We start from the raw sequence: 22734 nt of genomic DNA on the forward strand, positions 1-22734 counted from the left end.
ACTAAATCAACCTTTATTGAGCATCTACTACATGCCAGGCCTTGGGCAGGGCAGTGGGGGCACGAAGATGAACCAGACATGCCCTTTGTGATTTCATGGAACTTTCAGTTTGGAAAACAGAAATAAAACACATCACCACAGCTAAAGTCTAAATAGGGATCCATGCTGTCATCAAGAAGTATAGAGGGCCATCAGGTCATGGAACGGGGCCCTGCTTTTGATTTGGGGGGGGTGTCTTTGTATGTCACCCTGAGGGACAGACCTGGGATGGGTAAGAGCTGGTCAGGCAGAGGGCTGGGGGAAAGGGAGTTTCAGGCAGGGGGAAGCATGTGGGAGGCTCGAAGGGGCGTATGAGGAAGGGAAGGGTGAGTGGCAAGGGATGCTGGAGCCCAGGGTTTCTGTGGGGTGGGTCCTGAGAGATGAGACCAGAGAAGAGGCATGGGCTTGATTACACAGGAAAGGCCCAGAGGCTGCAGGGATGGTGTCACTGACAAACTCACAGCCGTCCTTCAGAAGTTGGGGGGCAGTTCCTGTCCTCCTCAAGTCTCCCCTTCCAGATGAAATGTCCCCAGTCCTCCACTGTTTGTCAGAGGACAGCGTTCATCCCTCATCTGCTGGACTTGCTTCAGGCTGTCTCTGTCCCTGGCAGGAGAACGGGATCCCACCCTCCCAATGATGGCTTATGGGGTAGAGTGAATGGGCTGTTCTCGCCCCAGTGAAGTGTGGGATTGCAGTGACCTGGGGAGTGGTCATGCTCCCTTTTGCCATCAGGTCATGTTCACTCTCCAAACCAGGTCTCTCCCACCCTGGAACTAAGTCGGTGATTTTTAAAACCCACATGACACACTTTGCACTTATTGCTGTTGATTTCATCTCACCGTGGCCTCTTGGAGTCCTGAGGCAGCCGCTCATTCCATGCACTTCCTGTACTCGCGCAGCTCAGGACAGCGAGTCCTGTGGCACCGCACTAGACTTTTCCAGTGTGTGACAAAGCCCCTGTCATCATCTCTATTCGTGTTTGGTTGAACCCAACTCTTTTATTTATTATTATTTTTTGAGACAGGGTCTCTCTCTGTTGCCCAGGCTGGAGTGCAGTGGCATCATCTTGGCTAACTGCAACCTCAGCTTCCCAGGTTCAAGTAATTTTCATGCCTCAGCCTCCCGAGTAGCTGGGATTATAGGCATGTGCCACCATGCCTGGCTAAGTTTTGTATTTTTAGTAGAGATGGGGTTTCAGCATGTTGGCCAGGCTGGTCTTGAACTCCTGACCTCAAGTGATCCACCCTCCTTGGCCTCCCAAAGTGCTGGGATTACAGGCGTGAGCCACTGTGTCTGGCCAGTCCCAACTCTTTGTCTTATCATTTAAGTTACACTTTTCTGCCTCTGTCCATTAGGAGGTCATGAACTATTCAATCACATTCTTGTTAAACTTGAGATGTTCTTTATCTATGTATCTCCCTTGGTGCATCATGCTGGTAATTCTGTCTCCTCCCCCAACCAGAAACAAAATGGCCATTGCCCCCTGTGGGGAGGGGCCTGGGCACTTCTGTTAAAAGCTTCCCCAAGAATTCTGCTGTCTGGTCTCTGGGGGTGAGCCAGGGGTAGAGGGTGAGGCTACTGGGACCTCTCCAGAATGAGGCTTGCCAAGGACATGGCTGATGTGAGCCTGACTTGGATGAGTACAGAGAACAGGAACCACCTTACATCTGAAAGACTTGGAAAGCTTCTGACTGTGTGGAGAATGGAACAGCTGAGGGAGGGGTGTGCACAGATCAGGAATGGGCAACCACCCCACTCCCCAAACACATGCATGGCCTTTCACCCCTTCTCAATGCTCCTCCAACTTCAGGGAGCAGCAGGATCACTGGGGCATGTGTTAAAATGCAGATTTCTGGTCCTTAGCTCAGGGATACACTACCAGCAGGCATGGCAGAGCCTAGAAATCTGCATTTTAACCAAACGTCCAGGTGGCCCTGATGTGGTCTGTGGGCCACCTATGGAGAAACTACAGCTCATTCGACTGTCACAGCAGCCCCTAATCAGGAGCACTGAAAAGTAGAGGTCATGATTCCCAGTCTGGGAACCACAGGAAGGGGAAGAGAAATAGGGAGGGCTCCATCTCTGCATCTGTGTCCAGGATTTAAATAATTCTCATGACAGGTAGAAGTACTTTGTGGACAGAACAGTAGGAACTCTATGTAAGAAGTTCTGTGATTGGCTGGGCCCTGTGGCTCATGCCTATAATCCCAGCACTTTGGGAGGTTGATGGGGGCAGATCACCTGAGGTCAGGAGTTTGAGACCAGCCTGGCCAACATGATGAAACCCCATCTTTACTAAAAATACAAAAATTAGTCCGGGCATGGTGGCTCACACTTATCCCAGCACTTTGGGAGACCAAGGCAGGTGGATCACCTGAGGTCAGGAGTTCAAGACCAACATGGTGAAAACCTGTCTCTTCTAAAAATACAAAAAAATTAGCTGGGCATGGTGGCGGGCACCTGTAATCCCAGCTACTCGGGAGGCTGAGGCAGGAGAACTGCTTGAAGCCAGGAGGCGGAGGTTGCCATGAGCCCAGATCGCACCACTGCACTCCAGCCTGGGCAATGAGAGTGAAACTCCATCTCAAAAAAAAAAAAAAAAAAAAAAAAAAAAAGAAAGAAATACAAATACAAATTCAAAAACTAGCCGGGCGTAGTGGCACGCACCTGTAGTCCCAGCTACTTGGGTGGCAGGAGAATAGCTTAAACCCAGGAGGTGGAGAGGTTGCAGTGAGCTAAGATCGCACCACTGTACTCCAGTCTGGGTGACAGAGCGAGACTCACTCTCAAAAAAAAGAACGTCTGTGATCAACCAATCCAGAGGTGTGTGCCAATTGTTTCAGCTACTAAGCAGGCTGAGGTGGGAGGATATCTTGAGCCCAGGAGTTCGAGATCAGTCTGGGCAACATAGCGAGAGCCCATCTCTTTAAAACATTTTTTTAAAAAAGAATTTCTGTGATCATTAACAGTATTAATAAAGATACCAGTAACATCAGTAACTTAGCACTTTGGCTAGAGGGTGAGAAGGAGAGGCTGGGTTAGGACTTATTGTATCCTGGGCTGAGTGCGGTGGCTCTTGCCTGTAATCCCAGCACTTTGGGAGGCCGAGGTCAGTGGATTGCTTGAGCTCAGAAGGTTGAGACCAACCTGGGCAACATGGTGAAACCCCAGCTTAAAAAAAAGAAAAAAAAGGTGTGTCTGTAGTCTCAGCTACTCAGGAGGCTGAGGCTGAGGTGGGAGGATTACTTGAGGCTGGGAGGCAGAGGTTGCAGTGAGCCAAGATTGCACCACTACACTCCAGCCTGGGTGACAGAGTAAGATCCTGTCTCCAAAAAAAAAAAAAAAAAAAACTAAAAATGTATTTATTGTACCCTGGAAACATGGTCTCTGGAATGCATGCTGGGAACAGCTTCTCCACCCTGACTCTTACAGGCTCTTGGGAAACAAAAAGCCACTAAGAATTGTTCCTCAGCTCTGGGCTAGGGCTTTCTAGAAAGATCAGGCAGGTATGTCCCTGCTGAGGTTGCTGGCTGAGAGTTCCTTTTGTCCAAAGTGCCCCATCAGTGGGACTTTAAAAGGCAAAGGGAATTTAATTCTCTGATGCCTCCTCCAGGAGTGTGATAAAAATAAGGACGCTGACTGCTGAGTGCTCACACTGTGCATCATCTTGTTGAATGGTCAGACAAGCCCTATGAGGGCTGTGGTCAGTTCCACCTCACAGATGAGGCAGTGACAGGAAGTAACTTGCCTGAGGTCACAGGCTGGTAAGGGGCAGAGTCAGGAGTTGAACCCAGGAAGCTTAGCTCCACCAGCTAGGATTGGGTCCTGGTTCAGTGTGACTTGCTGGGTGTATTTGTCGGGGATGCATTTGGCTGCAAGTAATAGAAAACCCAACCAACAGTGGCTCAAGCAAATCCTGAATCCTGAATAGTGTTTTTTTTTTCTGACATAACACAAAGTTCTGGTTACTGGAGATAGTTCTGCAGTGTGGGGGCTGACATCCTTGTGATTTTCCAGGCCTTTCTTTCATGGTCACAAGGCAGCCGGTGAAGCCGTGGGTGTCATGTCTGAATTAGACAGGAAGGAAGGGTGAAGAGTGACAGGACATGTCAACTTGGGTCAGGAAAATGAGATATTCTTTCCAGGATCCTTCCCTTCCCTAGTGCATTTGGTTGGAACTGGGTCTGATGGACACCTGAGCTGCAGCGAGGCTAGGAAAGCACAAAGCATTAAACTTGGCTAAATCAAACAAGAGTTGTTCCCTGGGGTCAGATAAGGTCAAAAGAGAGAGAATGCACATCATGGGGGCACTCCAAGTCAGCCACATTCCTCTCCTTGAGCCTCAGTTTCTTCACTCACCCTCTGCCAAAACTGTGGCTCGACCATGTCTCCAAGCCCTGGTCAGAGCTTCTGGAGCTCTGCCTGCACTGGCTGGGCGGGGGCAGGACTCTGTTGAGATCTCTTTTTTTTTTTTTTTTTTTTTTTGAGACGGAGTCTCGCTCTGCCGCCCAGGCTGGAGTGCAGTGGCCGGATCTCAGCTCACTGCAAGCTCCGCCTCCCGGGTTTACGCCATTCTCCTGCCTCAGCCTCCCGAGTAGCTGGGACTACAGGTGTCCGCCACCTCGCCCGGCTAGTTTTTTGTATTTTTAGTAGAGACGGGGTTTCACCATGTTAGCCAGGATGGTCTCGATCTCCTGACCTTGTGATCCGCCCGTCTCGGCCTCCCAAAGTGCTGGGATTACAGGCTTGAGCCACCGCGCCTGGCCATGTTGAGATCTCTAACGTCAATACCAACCTATGCAAGTTCCACAGAGCCCAGCGCCTGCCAGCAGATCTGGCTGTGGTCATAGGGATCAGAAGGCGATCACTGGGATGCCCAGAAGCCTTTGGAGCTGGCCTTCCTGCACAGCTCTGTGTGCACTATTGGTGGGTACGGGAAGCCCTCCGAATGTCTTGAAGCCCAGGGCACCCTTCTGGTATTGTCATTGACTGTACACTCTGATCTATCCTGGACTTACAGGTCTGTCTGCCTTGTGGCTGTGGATGCTCAGATGCACTGGGTGCTCTGAGGGCAGGGCCAAGGCTAGTCATCATCCTGAAGTCCCCAGAGCTGTGGAGGCATCATTACATGTTTGTTTCCTGTCTGTTGCACCCAGGCACTAAAGAGCTGGGGAGAAGATATCTGGAGCCATTTTCTTTAAGCTGAGCTGCCGTTGGGTGGGCGTGGACTGGGGAAGGTTCCAGTGGGAACCTTCGTGTGTTTTTCTCATTTGCATATGGGATGGGGTGGGAGAGAGGGTGATGGTCACTGTGGAGGCTCGTTTCCATGGAAACAGGATGGTAGCTGCCATGTGTGATGTTGGGGGAAGTCACCAGAGATTCTCTGGCCATGGGCTGAGGTGCCTGACACGAGTCAATCATGAATCGGGAAGGACTATCTCTGTTACATGGGACGGAAACTCAGAACCTGGTTTAAGGGAGTCTACCATCTCCTCTACTGAAAAGCCAAGGGGTCTCCAGCTTCAGGGCCCGCTTGCTCTAGAATCCTGAAAGATGTCTCTAGATGGTATGTGCTCCCATCCCACAGCTCTGCTAGTCTGTGCTGACTTCCATCCCTGGAGCTCTTTCGGTGGCAGGGTGGTGGCAGGCAGCTCGGGGCTCAGAGCAGACTCCCTCCCTCCAGTTCAGAGACACCTTTTCTTTCCCAGCAGTTCCAACCAGTACCGAAACTGAGCCTCTTTGGCTTGGATTGGCTGGCGTGGGGCACGTGCTCATCCCTAAGCCAATCACTGAGGGAGAGGTGGGCAGAGCTCCTATAGGCCAGATGGAGGTGAAGGCCCACCCCTGGCAGGATGTGTCAGTCCTGCCCCTACCATGTGGCTGAGGGTGGGGAGGCTGGAAAGGGATGCTGGACAGGGAGGACCCCAGGCCAGGCCTTGTTACTCTCGGAGTTCACAAGGGCGCCCTGGCTGGTGGCAACCAAGCCGTTTAGGTGGCCTACCATGAACTATCATTAACAGACTGATCTGGACTTACACCCGTGATGGCGTTATATCCTCACAATCCCCAGAAATTACTATTGTTAACCCCACTTTGCAGATGAGAAAATGGCGTCTCAGAGAGATTGGTAGCCTGCCTGAGGACACACTCAGCCTTTATGGATCAGAGCTGGGATTGCTCAGGTCTGGATGTCCCCAGGGCTTGTGCTCACCCATGACATGAAGGAGTTGTACCTTTCCAGAGGCTTAAATGTAAGCAGTTGATTTGCCTCTGAGGACTTGGAAGCCTCACTAGCCCTCAGAAAGCAGTGAGGTGAGTCCCCTGAGAAGAACATTTCCCCCAGGCTCTGGTAGAGCCGAAAGCCTCTCTGCCCCACACAGAGCCCACTCTCTGGTTCCCAGCAGCCGTTCCCACCTGCATGCTGCCAAGACTACTCTGGAGTAATGGAGCTAAGTTTCACGGGAGGCAGACATGAGGCATATACTAAAATTATTCATTGTTTATCTGAAGCTCAGATTTAACTGGGAAGCGTCTATGTATCTGGCAACTCTACCCAGAGATAAACCACTGGAGTAAAGTCACCTGAATGGAGGCTTGGAGAGAGAAGGTCCAGGTCTTCTGCCACTGAGGTTCCCGGAGCTGCCCTGGTTCCCACCTGCCTGGGTTCTGTCTTTGCAGCCCATCCTTCAGCTTTGTGGCCAACCCAGCATTCTTCCCCCAAATCCCCCCTGTACTCTGAGCTTGGCCTGAGTTGGTTTCAGAGCATCAGTCAAGTGGGCTTAATCACCTCTGTTCTTTGGCCTCATAGGTATGTGTGAGGAACTATGGGTGTTGCTGTGGTCTGAATGTGTCTCCCATAGTTCATGTGTTGGCAACCTAATCCTAAGTGCAACAGAGTTGAGAGGTAGGACCTTTAAGAAGTGTGGCCAGGTCATGAGGACTCACCCCTTGTGGATGCATTAATGCCATTATTGTGGGAGTGCGATGGTTATTGTGGGAGTGGGTTCCTGATACGGATGAGTTTGGCCCCTTCCCTCTCTCACACACACTTTCTTACCCTTCTGCCATGCGATGACACAGCAAGAAAGCCCTCGCCAGATGTGGCTCCTTGATGTTGGACTTCCCAACCTCCAGAATCGGAAACCGAATTAATTTCTTTTTAAAAAATAAATAATCCAGTCTTTCTACTTCTGTTACAGCAGCAGAAAACGGACTAAGACAGGTGTCTTAGTCTGTTTGGGGTGCTCCGGCAAGATACCATAAATCGGGTGACTCATAAACAACAGAAATCTAGTTCTCACAGTTCTGGGGGTTGGGAAGTCCAAGATCAAGGTGTTGGCAGATTCAGTGTCTGGTGGGGGCCGCTTCCTCATAGATGAGTCTTTTCACTGAGTCCTCACTTCAGTCCTCACATGAAGGGGCGGGTGAGTTTCCTTTTGCCTGTTTTAAAAAGGTGCTGCCGGGCGCAGTAGCTCACGCCTGTAATCCTAGCACTTTGGGAGGCGAAGGTGGGTGGATCACAAGGTCAGGAGTTCAAGACCAGCCTGGCCAAGATAGTGAAACCCTGTCTCTACTAAAAACTACAAAAAATTAGCCAGGTGTGGTGGCAGATGCCTGTAATCCCAGCTACTCGGGAGGCTGAGGCAGGAGAATTGCTTGAACCCGGCGGCAGAGGTTGCAGCGAGCCAAGATTGCGCCACTGTGCTCCAGCCTGGGCGACAGAGTGAGACTCCATCTCAAAAAAAAAAATTGTATATAAAATAAAAAGGTGCTAATCTCATTCTTGAGGGCTCTGCCTTCAGGATCTAATCACCTCCCCAAAGGCCCTAATACTATCACCTTGGGGAACAGAATTTCAATATATCAATTTTAGGTGGATATAAATATTCAGTCCATAGCAATGGGTGAAAGAGCCCATAAATCATGAGGTGCTGGCCACAGTCAAGGATTAATGTTATTACCACCAAATCCTCTCCATTATTTCCTTCCTCCTTCTCTCCCCGCTTCCTTCCCTCTCTCCAAAGAACACCTACTGTGTGCTGGGTCCCCGGATATTGGCAATGGCTGGTGGTCTAGTTATCAACCAACACAAGCCTTAGTCATCACAGAGCTGCCTCCTGACAGATGATCTGTGATTTCCAGCATCTCAGCTTCCCTTCCATTAGCTACATCTTAAATCACATTTTAAGAAAGCCCCCGTGGGCCCCTTGTGAAGATTGAGGAAACACCCTATTTTTATCAGCCGCACACAGAAATCATCCCCTGGGCGGGGTATTTCCTGGAAAGATGTTAAACCTCAGTCATTTCTTGTGGCTTCTTGTCAGCTCCAAGCTTTTTTTTTTTTTTTCTTTTTTCTTTTTCTTTTTCTTTTTTTCTGATCTTGTCCCTCAAATTATTTGTTTGACAAGCTCGCACAGGGAATCCGCCTCTAAGTCAGAACCTGGGCTGGGCACTGGGGACCCAGCAGGGGCTCTGAGCCAGCCCCTGCTCTGAGGAACAGGGACAGGTGCCCAGAGGTGCCCTCATAGAGGATCAGTGGGACACCAGGCAGAAGAGCTCATCTCTGCCTGTGGGTGGGGTCTGGAGAGGGCCTCATGTGATTCGTGGGCGCGTGTGAACTGAGGTAACAGTTGAGGCTGCGATACAATAATAGCTCACATTTCTTGGCTGTTCCTTGAGTGCTAGATCTGTATATGAACACGTTTCAGGTCAGTGACTTGCCCAAAGTCACATGGTGCACAAGCAGCAAGCTGGCATTGGAACCCAGCTCTGTACTCTGACCATCGGGTGGCACTGCCTTGGAGGATGCTGGCCCTGGTCCTAGTGCTGTGGTGGGCATTGGGCCTTCCACCCATCTGGTCAGGAGAGGGTCATGCTCCTGAGCCAGAGACGGTGGCCTGCTCTGGCCTTGCTGGTGACTGATGCAGTGGGAGAGGGGGCAGGTCACACAGAGCTCCTGGGTTCCTTGGTACCTGACTGTGGGACATGGATCCCTTCTTTTTTGAGACAGAGTTTTGTTCTTATAGCCCAGGCTGGAGTGCAGTGGCGCAATCTCAGTTCACTGCAATCTCTGCCTCCTGAGTTCAAGCAATTCTCCTGCCTTAGCCTCTTGAGTAGCTGGGATTACAGGCATGCGCTACCATGCCCGGCTAATTTTTTTTTATATTTTTAGTAGAGACGGGGTTTTGCCGTGTTAGCCAGGCTGGTCTTGAACTCCTGACTTCAGGCGATCCACCTGCCTTGGCCTTGCAAAGTACTGGGATTACAGGCATGAGTCACCATGCCTGGCCTGACATGGGCCGCTTCTGTCTCAGTTTCCTCATCTGCAGTGGGTGCCGTAATCCAACTGAGAGAGGAGTACTTGACGGAAGTGGCATGAAGCTCGTGGTAGGTAGTGCGTGCTCAGATAACCTTTCTAAACCAACCAGCACCCTGAGTTCCAGTTGACAGAAACACAGTACAAGCAGGACCTAGAACCCAAAAGGAAGACACTGGTTCAAGTAACCGGGGAGAGCAGAGGGTAGGTTAGGGATCTGGGCTTAGCTGAAGGGAGGTCCTCCAAGCATGCAGTCAGGAGCCTGCCTCTCTCCAGCTCTTGCTTCACTCTTCCTTTATGTTGGCAGAATTCTCAGGCCACCATGGAACCACGGTGGCCTCCGCGTTTGCAGGCTGTGGCTCAGCCAGGGAGAGGACCTCTTCCCTGCAGTTCCCGCTCATGGGCTGGGCTGCCTTCGTGGTCCACCAGGGATCACATGCCTATCCTGAACCAATCCATGGTGGCCCGGCCGGGGGCATGGGATCCTCTGGTGGACCAGGCCTGGGTGTCTGGACCTCTGCTAGGAGCCAGGAGCTGGGGAGGGAGGCTCTTCAAGGAATAAAGTCGGAGTAGAAGGTGCTGGGAAGAAATGATGTCCGCCCTCCCTACCCTCCTTGGCACGGTCCCTCCACCAGCCTGGCCACACCAGAGCCCCTCTCCCCAGAAGACAGCCACCTCCTCCTGGGGAGACTTCAGGATGGAAGTGATCTCTTTAAAGCAACATTACTTACCTAATTAAGCGCTTAGGAGCTGGCAGGAGGTAGTGGGGAGGTTTTGTTGATTTCTTTTTTAGACTTAGCACTGAAGTTGCGTGATAAAGTAACTGTGTAATTAGGAATTAATTTCTCACCCCCGTAAGCGATGTCTTATTTGGGGCCTGAGGGGAGTCAGCCCACAGGGCGGCCCTTCCTTACCTTCTCTTTTTGGAATGTGGGCAGGAAGTCCCAGCTGTCTTGGCTGTCACTGGGGTGGAAAGAGGAGAAGGGGAGGGAGATAGCTTCTACCATCCCAGGTGGCCTCAGCAAAAATTGAGACACGGTGCTCATGCCTGACTCGGCACCTAGGGTGAGCAGAGACTCGGGGGAGATGGACTGAGGCCAGATTACGGAGGGCCTTGAAGGTCTCTTTGTTCTGAAGGCAATGGGGAGTCACTGAGGGTTTTAAGTGGGAGTGACACAGCTAGATCTGAGTTTAGGAGATTTCTGCTGACTGAGGAAGGGACGTAGGGGAGGAAGCAGGGGGCAGGAGGGCAATTGGGAGGCTTCTGCCACTGTCGGGACAGAGGGCCGGTGATCCGGGCTAAGACAGGGAGGGTGGAACTGTCAGCAAGCTGTCCCAGGTTGGGCCGATTGGTGCATGGAGTCATTGTCAAGACAGCGAGGTTCCCAGGACAGAGACTTAAACCCACAGTTCCTCCCTCCCAAATAAGTGCTCTTCCCTCTTCCCTCCTCTCTCCCCATCCTTGTCTGGTGTCCTCCTTTCTAACGGCTTCTGCTCAGAGAAGAATGAGAACTACTCAATTCTTCACTGTGTGCCTATGTTTCTTCTTCACTGAACGCATTTATACGCTATCTTATTCCCCCAGACAGGAGATGCAACCACTGCAGAATACCCGCAAATGGTTCATGAAGTGGAGAAGTAAGAGTTAGGACCCAGTAGAAATGTTTAAGGAAATGGATTCCCTGGAAGGATCTACAGTGTCAAGATCTTTCATGCTGCTAAGAACTCAGTAACATCATATTTCCTTTTTTGACTTGGTTACCAGGAAGCTCAGAGCTAAGATCTTGACACCAGATTCTACAGGAACGTTTTCTTGGGGGAACTTTTCACTGGGGTGTGAGGGCTGTACCTAGTGGGTTCTCAGGGGGAATTTGGGGAATGTTTGCCGCAGACGTAGACTGAAGGTGTGTTCCTGTGCTGAAGACCCACAGCGTCAGGTACAGGGTGAGGGAAAGGGGCTGGGCCAGTGCGTTGCTCCGGGTCTGTCCTATTTGGACCAGCTCAGAGTGTCTGGGAGCTTCAGATGCACTGCCAGGCAGTGGCTGCTTCCGTTCCCCTCCAAGATTGGGGCGGATGGCGGGGAGGTTGCCCAAGTCTGTAGCCAAGAGCACATGTGTCTGATCAGCCTCCTGTGGCAAAGCTGGGGTCTGGGAGGTGTTCAGACCCTAAAGTTACTAACTGGGTCATCGTGGGCCCCCCTGTAACATCCAGTCACAACTCATATCTCATTGAAGACCCCGGGGTCAGTCTCTTCCTGCCACCCCTTGTTTTAGAGAAACACAAAATGCAAGAAAACACTCTTTGTCGGCTGGGCACGGTGGCTCACGCCTGTAATCCCAGCACTTTGGGAGGCCAAAGCGGGTGGATCACCTGAGATTGGGAGTTCGAGACCAGCCTGACCAACATGGAGAAACTCCATCTCTACTAAAAATACATAATTAGCTGGGCATGGTGGTGCGTGCCTGTAATCCCAGCTACTCAGGAGGCTGAAGCAGGAGAATCGCTTGAACCTGGGAGGCGGAGGTTGCGGTGAGCCGAGATAGTGCCACTGCACTCCAGCCTGGGCAACAAGAGTGAAACTCCGTCTCAAAAAAAAAGAAGAAAAAAAACACTCTTTGTCATCAAGGGGCTGAATTGTGCACGGGGGCATTCTTGCCCCCCAGCCTATCGTGGGGCAGGGGCCATGGTTGGTGCCCTCACTTAACTGAGAGCCAACAGTCCTAGACTGGGCGGGGAAGGTGGAGCCAGGTGGCCGTGTGGGGGAGGGGAGTTAGGGACCAGCAGCGGGTCGTTCCAAGGGCTCTCTCAATGAGCCAGTCATGGATGTGGCTTGCCCTGGTCGGCGGTGGAATGGAGAGAGGCTGTGGCAGGAGAGAGTAATGGGCCCGCGCTCAAATGAGTGGAGATTGAAATGGGTTCCCACAGGTAAAGAGAACAGTGCCTGGCACCCAGTAGGGCCTCAAACAGCCTTGCTTTTCTGTCTACCCATCCATCTTGCAGGCATCTGTTTATTTTCATGGCGAGGCTTCATGGGGATGGGAACAAGTCCTCGAAGAGTGCCTGCCAGAGCTGGGCAGGTGTGCCCTCTGGGCCCTGGGAAGGCAGCACATGGGTGGGTTCAGTCTGGTGTGGGCTGGGAGCCCCCACCTGCAGCTCATCCAGCAAAGCATGAACTGAGCCTGAGGGCGTTCCCAGCTCTCCCTAGGGACTGACTTCCCCCCACCCCGCCCCCCACAGGATCTGGAAAACCAAGGCAGGAGGAAGAGGGGCCACGTCTGTGTGGGGGTGGGGCATGGTGGGGAGGGCTGGCTGGAGCTGGTCCTGGCTGCCTGCGATGGGACTCGGCAGTCCTGGGCCCCGCGGGTGCCAGCGCCTGTTTATGTGCCTGTGTGTGCCACCCCCGCAGCCCCTCTGTCACACGTGTCTCCCGGCTGCCTGGAGAGCTCTTTCTACAAAATGTGAAAATGACAGTTGGGCTCACCCACGCGCAGAATCCTCATGCAGTCCCGCTCCCTCGCTGCCCCTTCCAGGTCACCGTTGGCCCTCACCCTCTCTGCCTGGCTGCTGCCCCCTCCCCCCGCACCCCCTCCTCTCCCCGCCCCTCCCCCAACCCTCTATTCCCGCCTCCTGCTCCTTCCCCTGCCCCCCTCCTCTCTCCCTGCTCTCTGCCAGCTCCCCCTCTCTCCTTCCTCCCTCCCCCTCAGGTCCCCAAGGTCTCTGTCTCCAGCTCTAGGTCTCTGTCTCCAGCTCTAGGTCTCTGTCACTTTTTTGGGTCACTCCCCCTCATCTGCGTTTGGGTTTGAGTAGGAGGGTGCATATATGAGGATGTCCAAGAAGGGAGTGTGTGTGTGTCTGCAGGTGTGCAGTTGTGTGCGTATGTTTTGTTTGTGTGGGTGTGTGGTTGTGTGCAAGTGTGTGACTCTGGGTCTGTGTGCAAGTGTGTGTATGTGTGTGCAAGTGTGTGGTTGTGTGCATGTGTGTGACTGTGGAGGTGCGTGACTGTGTGCGGGTGTGTGGCTGTGTACGTGACTGTGTGTGGGTATGTGGTTGTGTGCATGTGTGTGACTGTGTGTGGAGGTGTATGACTGTGTGGGTGTGTGGTTGTGTGCGTGTGTGACTGTGTAGGTGGGTGTGTGGTTGTATGCGTGTGTGACTGGAGGTGTGTGTGGGTGGGTGTGTGGTTGTGTGCGTGTGTGACTGTGTGCGGGTGTGTGATTGTGTGCATGTGTGTGTGGGTGTGTGGTTGTGTGCATATGTATGACTCTGTGCAGGTGTGTGTGCGGGTGTGTGGTTGCATGTGTGTGACTGTGTGCAGGCGTGTGACCGTGCAGGTGTGTGGCTGCGTGTGTGTAACTGTGTGCAAGTGTGTGACCGTGTGTGTGCGTGTGTGCAGGTGTGTGACTGTGTGTGGGGGTGTGTGGTTGTGTGTGTGACTGTGTGTATGTGTGTGACTGGGTGTGTGGTTGTGTGCGTGTATGTGACTCCGTATGCAGGTGTGTGACCGTGCGTGTGTGCACACAGGTGTGGAGGTGTGTGTGTGTGCGCGCATGCAGGAGCCTGAGCCTGCGCTCCAGCGGGTGGGGGATGGATGATGGTGGCATTTCAGGGAACGGAGCTTTCACTCAATGACTCTTCAAGCAGCGGGAGGGGGTGGCGGCTTCACAACAGTCGGACAGGTTTGTGCAGCGTGTAGGAAAAGCCTTCATTTCCTACTGACAGTGGTGACATGGGTGGTGACAGGTGGAGCTGGCAGCAGCGCTGAAGTCCTGGGGTGGGAGGTGCTGGGGGAAGGATCTGGTGATGGGGGCAGGGGGGTGATCCTGGGAATGCAGGCCTGACCCATCTCCCAGTGCCCCGCAACTGAGGTTTGCTGTGCTTCCACCATGAAGGGACCTCAGAGATCTGCCTCTTGTGGGAGATCTGGGAAGACTTCCTGGAGGAGGCAAACTGCCTCCAAAGAGCTGCAGGGCTGGTTGAGCATGGACTGTGGGGCGTGGAGCTGTTTGGTGCAGGAGATGCTCCTCCCGCTTTCAGAGGCTGCTCTGGAAACAGGGGCTGACACGGGCCACAGGCCGGGAGGATGGGCCTGAAGGGCAGGAGCCACCTGGCACAGTGCTGGGCACACAGCTGGGGCCCAACGTCTGTGCTCCCTTCACACCCTGAGCCCCTGCCCACATCTGTCACCAGCGCCATTTACAGAGGAGGAGACAAGGGCCACAGAAGCAACCCCAGGCCACACGTTGGCCGGATGTAGCTGGACATCCGACCGCTGTCTTTACTTGCCCTGTCCGGGCAGCTGTGTGCAGGTGGCTGGAGAATGCTGTGGCCCAGGCCCTGACCCCAGCTGGCCTCCAGCACCATCACTCACTCTTTCCCCTTTCTCTGCAGGATGGTTGAGTACTCCCTGGACCTTCAGAACATCAACCTGTCGGCCATCCGCACTGTACGCGTCCTGAGGCCCCTCAAAGCCATCAACCGCGTGCCCAGTGAGTCAGCCCCACCCTGTCCACACCTTCCTGGCTGATCCATCCCTGGCCAACCCATCCCTGGCCTGCCTAGCCAGTGCCCATCCCCCACCCTGCTTCATTCACTAGGAGAAGACTGACCAGGGCCTGGGTGGGCGCAGGGATCCTGCGGTGTCTGGACAGATGTGCCCTGCTCCCGTGGAGCTCATGGGCCTGAAGATACTGGCAGGTGGCCCTGATGCCTCTGAGTCCCAGGAGAGCCTGGAGAGCATGCTGGGGAGTCTGGCTTTTCAGGAACAAAGGGTTTATGGGGCAGTGGTCTTCACAGGATGTCAAGGCGAGCACCCATAGGAAAAGAAGCTGCTTAGTTTGAAGGAGGACATCATAGAGCATTTCACTGGGGCAATGAAACCTGACTCCCTCACTTGTGCTGACTGACTTAGAACTTGAGCTCTGTCACCCACCACAGATCCATGTACCTACTCACCCATATGCCTGGTCACTTGTTCATCCATCCACCCGTCCACCTATCCACCTGTCCATCCATCCATCCATCCATCCATCCATCCATCCATCCATCCATCCACCCACCCACCCACTCATCCGTCTACCCACCCATCTGTCCATCCATCTGTCTGTCCACCCATCCACATATCCATCCATCCATCCATCCATCCATCCATCCACCCACCCACCCACCCATCCATCTACTCATCCACCCACCCACCCACCTGTCCACCCATCCACCCGTCCACCCATCCACCCGTCCATCCATCCACCCGTCCATCCATCCACCCATCTACCCATCCATCCATCCACCCACCCACCCTTCCACCCATCCACCCACTCATCCATCCATCAACTCATCCGTCCATTCACCCACCTGTCCATCCATCTACCTGTCCACCCATCCACCTGTCCATCCATCTACCTGTCCACCCATCCACCTGTCCATCCATCTACCTGTCCACCCACCCACCTGTCCATCCATCTACCTGTCCACCCATCCACCCGTCCATCCATCCACCCATCCATCCATCTACCCAACCATCCATCCACCCACCCACCCATCCACCCACTCATCCATCCATCAACTCATCCATCCATTCACCCACCTGTCCATCCATCTACCTGTCCACCCATCCACCTGTCCATCCATCCATCCATCCATCTGTTCATCCTTCTAGCCATCTTTCCATCTGTCCATTCATCCGTCTGTACCGTCAGCCAGACATCCACCTGTCCATCCATTCATCCACTCATCCACCTGTCCATCCATCCATTTACCCACCCACCTAGTATTAAGAGAGGTTATCTTGCAACCATAAGCCCTGACATCTGCCCAGCCTTACAGAGTTTTCATGTCCATGACCTGTTTTGAGCCTTATAGGCACCCTGAGGGAGGTGAGCTATTCCCATCTTACAGATGAAAAAACTAAGACTTGGAGACAAGAGGTTACCTGCCAAGGGATGTACTGCCAGTGAGTAGCAAAGGCTGGAGCCAGTTAGGTCTTCTGACTCCTTACTGCTCTCTTTTAGGGATGGGGTGAAGATTGGGGAAGGAGAGGATGAGGGCCCTACCTGCCTTCCCGGGTTTGGATTTTTTTTTTTTTTTTTTTTTTTGAGACGGAGTCTAGCTCTGTCGCCCAGGCTGGAGTGCAGTGGCATGATCTCGGCTCACTGCAACCTCTGCCTCCCGGGTTCAAGCAATTCTCCTCCTGTCTCACCCTCCCGAGTAGTTGGGACTACAGGCACATGCCACCAAGCCTAGCTAATTTTTGTATTTTTAATAGAAACGGGGTTTCACCATATTGGTCAGGCTGGTCTCGAACTCCTAACCTCAGGTGATCCACCCACATCGGCTTCCCAAAGTGCTGGGATTACAGGCGTGAGCCACCGCGCCTGGCTGCATGGGGCTTTTATAGGCATCTACCCACTTCCTGTGGTCCAGGAACTTGACATCTGATGGTTCAACAACCTGTGGGAGGCTCAGAGAAGTAAAAAGTGGCTCACATAAAGTCAAACAGCAATTCAGCGGCAGGGCTGGAATCTGAACAGAGTTCTGTCTGTCCTCAGCCCAGCTTATTTCCTGGCTCTGTCTGACCCCTTGCTTCTCTTCCCTGCCTGAGCTTCTGTTTCCCCATCGGCCAAACAGTACAGGTCTCCTGGCACCTGCTCCTCGTCCACAGACAGTGCTATCCCCATTCCCCTAATTCCTAGCCCTGGGGCCTTGGGGCTCTGTCATCCACCCCACCCAGCCAACCTCTGTGGTCCATCCATCCTGAGCGCCCTGTGGGGCTGGCCTGACCCCGGGCTTGCAGAATGCATCGGTCAGTCTGGGCATGCCTGGCGGGGCAGGAGAGGCCACATGCTTCAGGATATCTGTGGAGCAAGGTGACCAGGAGGGTGGCAGAGCTGTCTGAGCCTGGAGGGTGGCCCAATCCTGCTTTGTTCTGAGAGGGACTGGCTTGGATTGGGTAGGGCACAGAGGGGGCCCTGGGGGCTGGGGTCTCAAGGTCACAATATGATAGGAAACTCTCGGGGTCCTGAGTGCTACTGTGAGGGTCCTTGGGAAGGGTTGGGAGGCGAGGTAGGGCAAGTGAGTAGTGGGAACCAAAGCTGTGCGGTAGTGGGAGGGGCAGTTCAGCTCTACCAGTCCGGCCCCTTCCCACTGCCCTGGGGAGACCCCCTTGGGGGCGGGGAGGTGACATGCAGAGAGGCCATTTTAGGGCCAGCTTCTCTCTGTCTTTCTCGTCTCCTCCAATCCCAGAGGGCTTCTTGAAGATCACCGAGTTCAAAACCATCTTTCCCACATTTAACAAATGAGGAAACTGAGGCCCAGAGAGGGTCGTGGCCAGTCCAGGGTCACACAGCAATTCAGTGTGACCAAACAGCAGTTCAGGAAGGACCAAACCAAACCAGCACACCTTCCCCAACAGTGTGTGATTTTCTCCCACGTGCCCCGCCTGCCTTTACTGGGAAATGAGCCAGAAGGTGGCCTCCGTGCACTCAGCACCCAGAACTCTGCCTGGCAAACAGAAGGCGCTCCAAAGAGACGTGTGAAATGGACACAGTCAGCAGGTGTACTGAGCTGTGTGCTGTGCCAGGACCACAGAGCTGTACATGCTCCTGTGCCAGGCATGAGGAGGCAGGGAGAATGGGGCTGGGCGTTGGGACGCCTCCGGGAGAAGGGGACGTTTGAGCTGAGACCCAGGGGAGGATGGGGATTGAGTGGGTGGAGGGGGAGGGCTGGGTGGCAGTTGGGGGGAGGTCAGGGAGTGCAAAGGGCTTGGGGAGGGAGCTGCAGGAGCTGCGGGTTGCGGGCTGGGTGGACAAAGGGGTAGGGCATGAGGCTGGAGAGGACAGGGCCTGGGGATGGACCATGTGCCTGAAGGCAGTGGGAGCGTGGGAGGAGGTTAGCAAGTGGTTGCTTTAGAAACACCCCTGGCCAGAGTGCGGGGGGGCGGGCAGTAGGGGTGAGCTGGACAAGGGACTGCTCCTGGAACAGGTGTGAGCGAATGGCCGGTACTGGGCAGGGGCAGGCAGGAGGCAGAGCAGCCAATGGATGGGAGAGGTACTGCTGGGCCCAGTCCAGGTCCTCCTTGAGTGTCTGGTGTGGGCAGCTGGGTGGGCGGGAGGGACCTCGGCTTTCAGGGGGCAGCACAGGGGGCCATGTCGCTCCTGGGTCCCACCCACAGTGCTGCCTGTTTCTGTCCTGGGGAGGGCAGGGGATGCCCTCAGCAGGCAGCTGCCATGGGGCCACGGTCACACTCCAGGTCATGGAGCCCACAGGCACAGTCACATTCCAGAGGTGTGTGCACGTTGCAGGGGGTCGCACACGAGGGATGTTTGTGCGTGATCTTGATCTGAACCTCCTGTCAGGTCTAGGGTCTGCCCAGCAGGGGACAGCACACTGTGCTGGGACCGCTGAGGCTGGAGGGGGCTCAGGGGCATGGGATGGGACACGGGGCAGAGGCCTCGATCTCGCCAGGTGGGCTTCTCTACATCTGTGTGAAGGTGTGTGTGGGTGTGAGGGTGTGTCCACCAGAGAACATGTGTGAGGACATGAGTGTGCACAAGTGAGTGTGTGTGCAAGGAAGGGTGTGCACAGGTATGTGCCTTTGAGGTGTGTGGGCACATGTAAGTACATGGGAGAGTGTGTTTGCATCTGACAGTGTGTGCATCTGAGGATGTGTGTGCACATGTGAGCAAATGTGAAGGCCTGCACACGTGAATGGGCACGTGAGAGTGTGTATATGTGAGAGTGTGTATATGTGAGAGTGTGCGCCTGTGAGGGTGTGTGTGTGAAGTGTGTGTGTGTGCCTGTGAGGGTGTGTGTGTGAAGTGTGTGTGTGTGTGCCTGTGAGGGTGTGTGTGTGAGGTGTGTGTGTGCCTGTGAGGGTGTGTGTGTGAGGTGTGTGTGTGCGCCTGTGAGGGTGTGTGTGTGAAGTGTGTGTGTGCCTGTGAGGGTGTGTGTGAAGTGTGTGTGTGTGCCTGTGAGGGTGTGTGAAATGTGTGTGTGTGCCTGTGAGGGTGTGTGTGTGAGGTGTGTGTGTGTGCCTGTGAGGGTGTGTGTGTGAAGTATGTGTGTGCGCCTGTGAGGGTGTGTGTGTGAAGTGTGTGTGTGTGCCTGTGAGGGTGTGTGTGTGAAGTATGTGTGTGCGCCTGTGAGGGTGTGTGTGTGAGGTGTGTGCGTGTGCCTGTGAGGGTGTGTGTGTGAAGTATGTGTGTGTGCCTGTGAGGGTGTGTGAAATGTGTGTGTGCGCCTGTGAGGGTGTGTGTGTAAAGTGTGTGTGAGCGCCTGTGAGGGTGTGTGTGTGAGGTGTGTGTGTGCGCCTGTGAGGGTGTGTGTGTGAAGTGTGTGTGTGCGCCTGTGAGGGTGTGTGTGTGAGGTGTGTGTGTGCGCCTGTGAGGGTGTGTGTGTGAGGTGTGTGTGTGCGCCTGTGAGGGTGTGTGTGTGAGGTGTGTGTGTGCGCCTGTGAGGGTGTGTGTGTGAGGTGTGTGTGTGCGCCTGTGAGGGTGTGTGTGTGAGGTGTGTGTGTGTGCCTGTGAGGGTGTGTGTGTGAAGAGTGTGTGTGTGTGCCTGTGAGGTGTGTGTGAAGTGTGTGTGTGTGCCTGTGAGGGTGTGTGTGTGTGTGTGTGCCTGTGAGGGTGTGTGTGAGAGGTGTGTGTGTGTGCCTGTAAGGGTGTGTGTGTGAAGTGTGTGTGTGTGTGCCTGTGAGGGTGTGTGTGTGAAGAGTGTGTGTGTGCCTGTGAGGGTGTGTGTGTGAAGAGTGTGTGTGTGCCTGTGAGGATGTGTGTGTGAAGTGTGTGTGTGTGTGCGCCTGTGAGGGTGTGTGTGTGAAGTGTGTGTGTGTGTGCCTGTGAGGGTGTGTGTGTGAAGAGTGTGTGTGTGCCTGTGAGGGTGTGTGTGTGAAGAGTGTGTGTGTGCCTGTGAGGATGTGTGTGTGAAGTGTGTGTGTGTGCCTGTGAGGTGTATGTGAAGTGTGTGTGTGTGCCTGTGAGGGTGTGTGTGAGAGGTGTGTGTGTGTGCCTGTAAGGGTGTGTGTGTGAAGTGTGTGTGTGTGCCTGTAAGGGTGTGTATGCCTATGAAAGGGTATGTGTCAAGAGTGTGTGTGTGCCTGTGAGGGTGTGTGTGTGAAGTGTGTGTGTGTGCCTGTGAGGGTGTGTATGTCTATGAAAGGATGTGTATGTCAAGAGTGTGTATGTGCCTCTGAGCTTGTGTGTGTCCATAAAGGGGTATGCCTGTCAGGATGTGTGCATGCCTGTGCACATGTGTGTCATTGTGTGTGCTGTGTGCCTGTGAAAGGGTATGCGAGAGGGTGTGTGTGTGAAGAGTGTGTGTGCCTGTGGAGGTGTATACCTGTGAGCATTGTGTGTGCATGTGAAAAGCATGTGTGCCTGCGAGGGTGTGTCTGTGTGTGTCTGTGTGTGTGAAGGATGTGTGTGTCTGTGTATATCTGTGAATGTGTGTGGGTGCCTGTGTGTGCCTGTTAGATTGTGTCTGTGAGGGTGTGTTTTTGTGTGTGAAAAGTGTGTGTGCCTGTGTATTTGTGAGGGTGTGTGAAGAGTGTGTGTGCCCGTGTGTGTAGACAGCATGTGTGTGTGTCTGTGAAAGCGTGTGTGAAGAGCGTGTGTGTGCCTGTGTGTGCCTGTGAGGGTGTGTGTGAAGGTGTGTGTGCCTGCGAGGGTGTGTTTGTGAGAGTGCGTGTGTGTGAAGTGTGTGTCTCTGTGAGGGTGTGTGTATGAAGAGCGTGTGTGTGCCTGTGTGTGTAGAGAGCATGTGTGTGCCTATGAGGGTGTGTGTCTGAAGTGTGTGTGCGCGCACCTGTGAGGGTGTATGTGTGTGAAGTGTGTGTGTGTCTGTGTGTGTAGAGAGCATGTGTGTGCCTGTGAGGGTGCATGTGTGTGAAGAGCGTGTGTGCGCCTTGCACGTGTGTGTGGGCGCCTGTGCCTCTCCCTCTAGGTCCTCTTTACGCCTCCTGGTTCCTCTCCTGCTGTGTGGGGAGTTCATTAAGCTGTTCCCGGGAGGTGGAGGACACTCCCGGTCCCCAGCACCAGCCTGCCCCGGCCTCTGGGGAAGGCAGGGATCGACCCTGTGCCCAACATCCCTGCGCGCTCCAATTACAGAAGGAGCCCCGAGTGGGCTCCGAGCCTTTCCTCAGGGTCTCCTCCTGCTAGTGGCCACCGCTGGGCAGCAAGGAGCGCCGAGTTGGGGTAGTGTCTGCTTCCGGCTGCTGAGCCTGATTCCGCCTCTCAGCCACAGCCTGAAAAGTGTCTCAGAACCAGCACTGGGGAGTTACTGGGAGCGCTGGCCCTCCAGCACCTGGTGTTCCCCTGGAAGGGCCCTGCCATCCTCACAGGCGATTGATTCTACAGGAGCCCCAGGCTGTTGGAGCACGTGGGACTGAAAGTCCATTGGTCTAACCCTCATTTCACAGGACACCCAGCTTTGTCCTTAGGTGCCGGCTCCTCTGCCTAGAGCCACCAGGGAATGAGTGACCTGAGGTGGAGAAGGGGTGGATCGGGCTCTTAGAAGTGCTTCCTAGAGAGATTTCATAGGTCGCCTGTTTTTTTATTTTCTTTTTTTTTGAATATGGTTTTCCTGCTGACATTCCTCCTACTTATGGTTTGAGCTGCTTCTGCCCTGGGATACATACTTCTCTTTTTTTTTTGAGATGGCATCTAGCTCTGTCACCCAGGTTGGAGTGCAGTGGTGCGATCTTGGCTCACTGCAACCTCCGCCTCCTGGTTCAAGAGATTCTCCTGCTTCAGTCTCCTGAGTAGCCAGGATTACAGGTGCCTACCACCACGCCCAGCTATTTTCGTATTTTTAGTAGGGACAGGGTTTCACTGTGTTGGCCAGGCTGGTCTCCAGCTCCTGACCTTGTGATCCACCTGTCTCGGCCTCCTAAAGTGCTGGGATTACAAGCATGAGCCGTCATGCCGCTGGGACAGTCTTTTCAACAGTAGCCCGTAGCTTTCAGTCTCGTCACTAGAGGGCAAGCTAGAGGGCTGGTGATGGTCACAGTCGAGTGATGGGTTATTAATTACAAAGCCGTGAGGAGTGGGCTGGTTGCCTGTGTTTTAAAAATACAGCGAAGTCTGCAAAGCTCCAGCATGAACAGCCAGGAAGATGCAAGTGTGGGTCAGGGAATAAAAGTTCTGGTCTTAGCTCTGCCATATTGCCTGCTGTGTGACCTGAGAAGTCCCTTGGCATCTCTGGGCCTCAGTTTCCCTACTTGTACAAACAAAGCAGGAGGAGAAACTGGATCAGAAGTGTGGCTCTCAACTTTGTCCAGGATGAGCGGGGGACATGGACATCATGGTGCCGCTTACAGAATCGTATAAAATACGTGTCTCTCCACTCCACCCCTGCAGGTCCTTGTTCAGGCCACAGCCTCTGATGGATAA

General features: G+C 53.9%; 1 protein-coding gene across 1 annotated transcript in view; it reads left to right on the forward strand.

Annotated features, from left to right (window-relative positions):
• LOC105464412 (calcium voltage-gated channel subunit alpha1 I) overlaps positions 1-22734 on the forward strand; it is a 136321-nt gene that overhangs the window by 48209 nt on the left and 65378 nt on the right. Inside the window, 1 exon segment of the mRNA XM_071080621.1 lies at positions 14744-14841. Within this exon segment, the coding sequence (XP_070936722.1) occupies positions 14744-14841 (98 nt within the window).

This window comes from Macaca nemestrina, chromosome 15 (assembly GCF_043159975.1).
Source record: "Macaca nemestrina isolate mMacNem1 chromosome 15, mMacNem.hap1, whole genome shotgun sequence".
NCBI classification, from domain to species: Eukaryota; Metazoa; Chordata; class Mammalia; order Primates; family Cercopithecidae; genus Macaca; species Macaca nemestrina.